Genomic DNA, 6795 nt, shown 5'->3' on the forward strand with positions numbered 1-6795 from the left:
CTTCTGCCATGGCGAATTGAGTAAACTCTCATTACGCCTTCGCGCGGCGCATTTAAGGGCGAGGAGAGGGGCTCATTTGATTGGTGTGATGTGTGTAAAACCCACTCCACGCTTTCTCTCCTCCCTCTTTCCGACTTGCGCCGGTAGGAGGGACGGAGGTGGGATAGAGGAGTAGCTGCGGCAGGAACACGGTGTGCCAAACTTACAAAATCCGCCTGGCCACACCCAGTTGGCGAAGCGCAGGTGCGCTGCGCCCCCGCTGCGCCCGGTCTGCGAAACTAGAGCCCTTAGTGCTTAGTGCTTAGGGCTAAGGGGGTGGCAGTAGCACAGTCCATAGGGACCTGGGTTGGGAACCTGGACCAAAATATGGCGCATGGACGGTTAGCTGGAGACGTGCCAGTTCACCTCCTGGGCACTGCCGAGGCTCCCTTGATCAAGGCACCAAACCACCCAGAGTGCCTGTAGTGGGCACAGACTCCCTTTTTTTGTGCCAGACAGCTGTACCGGGTAAGCAGCAGTTATGAGCTACCTTATGTTCTAAGCAGTATTGTACAAGGTCATTCTACATGGTTTTGAGTGCCTTGCACCTTGTCAAATTTCATGTCAGAATCTTGTGAAAGGAAAAATCCCATATAAACCCTGAGTGAGTGTTAATTTTAACTCTGAGGGTGTTAAATTTACGTATTCAGATTTGCAGTGCAGTTCTGCTTTTACGTCCTAAGCAGCGGGGATAAGAAGCTGGCCTCCACATTGTTTTTTTCCAAGTCCTGGTGATGGACATGTGGGTGATAGTGTATGTTGGATCCATTCATATCCCCCACAACTGCAGAGCAACACCGGCACACCAGGACCTGGCAGGCGGGTCCTCCAGCTCCAGTGTATTAATTCGCTTGTTTATTTGTTTCATATCATAGGCCCACAAATATGTATCCATATGAACCTTGAATACAAGGACAAATACTGTATGTGTCTGATGTGTGACTTAGACCTATTCAATGTTGAATACATGGACACATTCCAGACATGTCTGCTGTGTACTGTAACCTGAACTTAATTAACTTTGAATACAATGAAAAACACTGTACATGTCTGCTGTGTAACCTAGATTTAGTGACCTGGCTGAGAGAGGAGGCCCAGCTGAAGAAGATGGTTCTGGTTATTGTGTTTATCGCCTTGTTCCTGGATAATATGCTACTGTCAGTTGTTGGTAAGTTCAGACATACATCCTGGTGTGCAACACTTTAGTTTAACACTTACAACCAGTGGTGGAACATGGCTAAGTACACAAGTAAAATGCACCTGTTCTTCACTTGAGCTACAATTCAAGGGGAAATATATTATACATTTTACTCAACTACATTTATCTGTCAGATGAAGTTACGACTTACTGTAAAGATGTTACATGTAAGACATGCTGGGACTCAACAGATGAAATATTTATTTGTGAAATTTTAAAGTGGACACCTGAAGGCTTTTCCTGTAAGTTCAGCTCTCATAAAATGCTGCTGTTGTCTTCTTCGTCCATCAGACAAAAAACAAGCCAAATGATCCTCCCGCAGGTCTCTGCTTTTTCACACCTTTGTGTGAAACATACCCATTCAAACATGATTGGTCAGTATGACTAGAGGATTCTTGTCTTTTTTGGAATAAGGGCAAAAAATGTAATATTTTGTGCATGTACAGTAAACATAGTCAGTAATAACACTGCATGTCACTGTGCATTCTGCTGAAGACATCAGATTTGTTTGGTTTGACATTATGTCTTCTTCACAACCTCAAAGGCATGATTGTCTGTTGTATGTATTTGCATGTTAAGACCCCAGGGAGATTAGTTCTCACACTGATGTCTTGCTAATTGGGATCCTAAATCAAACAAAAACAAAAAAAAACACAAACAAACATCAAATGAGATTTTAGAACACAAGATTAAGGTTTTGTTTTGCTTTATTTTGTTTACAGTGCCAATCCTTCCAAATTACCTGTACAGTACTGGCCAGGCTGCCAACACCAGGTCTGGGAACAGCACTATCATAACAGTCAATCCTCCCATCATCCAGTCACTCAGTAACAGATCAGTGATTCTGGGCTCCACATTTGGACCTCCACATCAGAACACAGCTCTTTCCAGTGATCCCAATGTGGCCCTGAAATCTCCTGAGTCAAACTGCTCTGATGCAGATCCTCAGCTGGACGAAGTAAATATCAAAGTAGGACTGCTGTTGGCCTCCAAGTCCATGGTACAGCTTATCATTAACACCTTCATCGGGCCACTTACTGACAGGTGACTATGATCTGTGGGAAACAGGCAGATTTATTATGCTCAAAAACACACAACTTAGTTTTCCCCACTTGTATTGCACAGGATTGGATACCACATCCCACTGTGTGCTGGTTTCTGCATAATCATCTCCTCGACTACCTGTAAGTATTGAATAAGTGTGCAGTCAGACAACAGCTCTGCATGAAAAAACTTAGCTCCCTCATTCACTTGAATGAGGCCATGAGAGGGAGCGATGAGAGGCACATGGGAGGGATGCTGCTGCAGAGATGCAGCAAAAAAACAAACAAAAAAAAAAAAACACATGGTTGTCAGGCAAAAAAAAAAGACTTTTGCCACCAGCCAATTCAGCATCAACTGGCAAGGCCCTGCACTGATCAATAAAATAACTGCAAGCACCAGGGCTGCCAATGTTTCAACTAAGTTTGGAGTGAGATTTAGTATCTGTGAAGTCAGTGCATTTTATGAATAGACCCTCTGTGATATTACCCACCATGGGGGTTGAGGTCACCAGTGTTTAATTTATCCATTTATTTTTAAGTTCAGCAGCCAAATTCACAATTTTAAAGCGCTTAAAGGTGGAAAGCTAAGTCAATAATCATGGGCAATGATGAATAAGTATTCAGCTTATTTGCCAACCTCCAAACATCACAGCCTAAATGATGCTGATTTATCACCCTGAGTTCACCTAAAAGCTGAAAGAGTTAAGCAGTTTTTTTGAAACATGAATTGGTTTAATAACATTGATAGTTTAGTTAATTATTGTGACAGCAACAAGTACATCATTCTACAACATGATAATGCTGATTTTTCAGTCTGTGATAATAACAAAAATGCCAGCTATGCAGAATAATGCTCCGTCTGTCATGACAGGTAAGCCCCTGTCCTATCAGACAAAAAAAATCTATAGACATCTGTCTTTTGTTTTTAATGTAAAAGGTTAAAATTGGCATTTACTCCTGGGACAAATGACTCTGCTATTGTCATGGGCATTTATAGACTCCAGCTCTGATTTAGCTTCATATGTCAGTGATGGAAATATGACACACAGGTGCTCTAATTATAGTCCTTTTTGTCAGCACAATGCAACAGTATGCTGCCACAAAAATTGCCCATCTCCATCCAAGCAGCAAAGTGTGGAATTTAGAGTCAGATTTGAGTGACAAACTTGACATCTTTAGACTCAACTAAATCTAAAAAAGACTTGCAACCCGACTTGGACTTTAACATGCATGACTCATGATTTCACTCAGATTGGAGCTTTTTGAATTGAAAATACTCAATACCTTCCTCCAAACACAAAGATTTAAAAGTATGTTCTTTAAAAGGTGTAACATAAATTGATTTGTGTCCTAATATCAACAAACATTTACACTATTAATTCCCAGCAAGTTGACACTAAATTCTCCACACCCACTGTGTTTTAATCAATCTGACAGCATCCAGTCAAGTTGCAGGAGAGAACCATCAAGAACTAACGTTACGTTACTGAGCACTGCTCAGAAAAAAATATACCAAAGATAATTTCGTTTGCAAACAAAAATTATGCAATGGTCAACAAAAAACAAATTGCAGTATACAAACATATAGTTTGAAAATTGAAGACGGAGACGCAACAACTTCCAACTTTGTTTGACATTTGAAGTTGCACGAAGAACAGCAAGTCAAGGCTGATATTAATGTAATTTGTGAGTTAGTTCTTTGCTAGTTAGCTTAACATCTGAGGAACTTTTTAACAATCTTTATCAAATAAATACAATAATGTACAAAATACCTAAATTTAATACTGGCGTTACATTTGGTGAGGGGCATATTATTACTTGTTTAGGACTCGAATCTCAATGTTTAGGATTCGGAACTTGCCTGCCTTGACTTGGATCTAAGCTCACAACAGTGGCTTGGTCCCGCCTTTAACTATACTCAAGGCCTGTTCTTTACACTGGTGACTCTAGTTACAGTCATCTGAAGGCAGCAGATGTATGTTCCATCTGCATTCTCTAACTGGAGTTATGTGCGCACTGTCAAGCCACAACCAAATCTACTGGTTACATTTTGTGCACATCAGCATGGGGGTTTGATGCTGATGTGCACATCAAAAGGGTTTTTTAAATAATCAAAGCACAATTCTACAAAGTTTTTTTGTGCATATCAGCAGGCATGTTTGAGACTGATGCAGTTAACACGGCACCAGAAAAAAATGTGAAACACTTAAAACTTCCCGTTCCACTTATCAATCCCTTAGGACTGTCCGTTCAGTGTTGCCATTTTGTTGACTTATTTCTCAGAAGCAACTAGCGACAAAGTAGGCAACTCATTCAAACTAATAGGAAAAAAAAAAAAGTGATAAATAAAGTCAAATATATTATACTTTAATTCAATCTCATGCATGCTGCTCACCACATGTACTCCACGAAGATAAGCAGTTATTTCTTTGTGTATCATATCAATCTAAATCTGTATGTTCTTGTTTCTTTTGTTTCTTGGAAGTGTTTGCCTTTTCATCCAGCTACATCCTACTGCTGCTGGCCAGATCAGTGCAAGGTGTAGGTGGATCCTGCTTGTCTGTGGCAGGTCAGTTATTATTATTATCATTATTATTATTAGTAGTAGTAGTATTAGTATTATTAGTATTATTATTATTTACAATGTTGACCTGAATCTGCAAAATCAACAGGTACAATTTACTTTTCAAGAAAAGTGGAATTTTATGTCCATATTCAAATAGATTTAAAAAACATACTACTAAAATACTTGATTCCAGTCATTATGATTATGATATTATGATTATTATGATTATTATGATTCTTATTATTACTACCTGTGTTTCGCAGGAATGGGTATGCTGGCTGATGTGTACAAAGATGACAAGGAGAGAGGGCGTGCAATGGGTATATCCTTCACTGGTTTGGCCTTAGGATTGATAGGTATGCGTGCAGGCAACTTTCAGAAGTACACTCAATCAAGAGTTTTTGGGTTGTACAAGGAAATAAGTGTAAAAAATGTTTTTATATCTTACTATATAATTACGCAAACTGTCTGTGTGTCTGTTCCCGGTTTTTCTCCTCACTGACTTGGTCAATCAATGTGAAATTTGGCACAGTGGTAGAGGGTCATGGGAGGATGCAAATGAAGCAATATAACATCAATTGGCCAAAGGGGGGCGCTATAGCACCCGATTGAAATAGCAAACTTTGAATGGGTATATCTCATGCCCTGTATGTCGTAGAGACATGAAACGTTGCACAGAGACGCCTCTCCTCATGAGGAACAAAACTGCCTCAAGAACCCATAACGTCCGGTTATATAGATTTTCCGCCATTTTGAATTTTTTTGAAAAACACTTAAAATCGATCTCCGATCTGCATGAAACTCAGTGAACATAATCTAGGGACCAATATCTAAAGTTCTCTCTTGGCAAAAGTTGGGAAACTTACGAAAACTGAGCTTCTATAAAGCAATGAATATTGCGGAGGGCGGGCTCATCACATAAAGGTGTATAACATCTAAAGGGTTTCACTGATCGGCACGCAACTTTGTAGGCATATGACCACACATAATCTGAGGGGACCTCTCTATTATTGACCCCATCAAACAAAATGGGGGCGCTAGAGAGCTAATTTCTTAACTAGGCCTAACTGCCATATCGATTGTTACTAAACTTGGTAGATATGTAGAACAGGACGCCTCAAGGTGACTGGAGAAATTTAACTCTAATTGGCAACTGGGTGGCGCTAATGCTGTGGCGGAATGTTGTTTTTCTTCTAATTTTTTGTATGACTAAGTCATGGTATGGTATGCTGCTGCAACAAGGGCTAGCCGCACCTTTCCCATGTGAACTACCAGTGCGCCCCACTTTTAAGTCAATACAACATATAAACACTTTAACTATCTGCCTTTCAACGTGCTACCTCAACTACTAATGAGAAGACAACTGATGAGACTCCACTCAAATAAGCCTGCAGGCCCTGATGGTGTCAGCCCCAAGGTGCTCAAAGCCTGTGCCCCCCAGCTATGTGGAGTACTTCAGCATGTCTTCAACATGAGCCTGAGTCTCCAGAGGGTCCCCTTGCTGTGGAAGACATCCTGCCTCGTTCCTGTGCCAAAGACGTCGTGACCCAGTGGCTCCAAGGACTACAGACCCGTTGCATTGACCTCCCACATCATGAAGACCCTGGAGAGACTCGTCTTGGAGCAGCTCCGGCCCATGGTCAAGCCACTTTTGGACCCCCTCCAGTTCGCCTATCAGCCCCGACTTGGAGTTTAGGACGCCATCATCTACCTGCTCAACCGTGTCTACGCCCATTTGGATAAGCCGGCGAGCACTGTGAGGGTCATGTTTTTTGACTTCTCTAGGGCGTTCAACACCATCCGTCCAGCTCTACTGGGTGACAAGCTGACAGCAATGCAGGTGGATGCCCCCCTGGTGTCCTGGATTGTAGACTACTTGATTGGCAGACCACAGTATGTGCGCTTGCAACACTGTGTGTCAGACAGAGTGGTCAGCAATACCGGGGCCC

General features: G+C 41.5%; 1 protein-coding gene across 1 annotated transcript in view; it reads left to right on the forward strand.

Moving 5' to 3' along the window:
* The window catches only part of LOC126405529 (synaptic vesicular amine transporter-like), a 25025-nt gene that overhangs the window by 2799 nt on the left and 15431 nt on the right, over positions 1-6795 (forward strand). The window contains exons 2-6 of the mRNA XM_050069295.1: positions 1106-1207; positions 1960-2281; positions 2363-2421; positions 4766-4849; positions 5110-5202. Coding sequence (XP_049925252.1) covers positions 1106-1207; positions 1960-2281; positions 2363-2421; positions 4766-4849; positions 5110-5202 — 660 coding nt within the window. The remainder of the gene's footprint in view (positions 1-1105; positions 1208-1959; positions 2282-2362; positions 2422-4765; positions 4850-5109; positions 5203-6795) is intronic.

The sequence above is a fragment of the Epinephelus moara genome, chromosome 18 (genome assembly GCF_006386435.1).
Source record: "Epinephelus moara isolate mb chromosome 18, YSFRI_EMoa_1.0, whole genome shotgun sequence".
Taxonomy (NCBI): Eukaryota; Metazoa; Chordata; class Actinopteri; order Perciformes; family Serranidae; genus Epinephelus; species Epinephelus moara.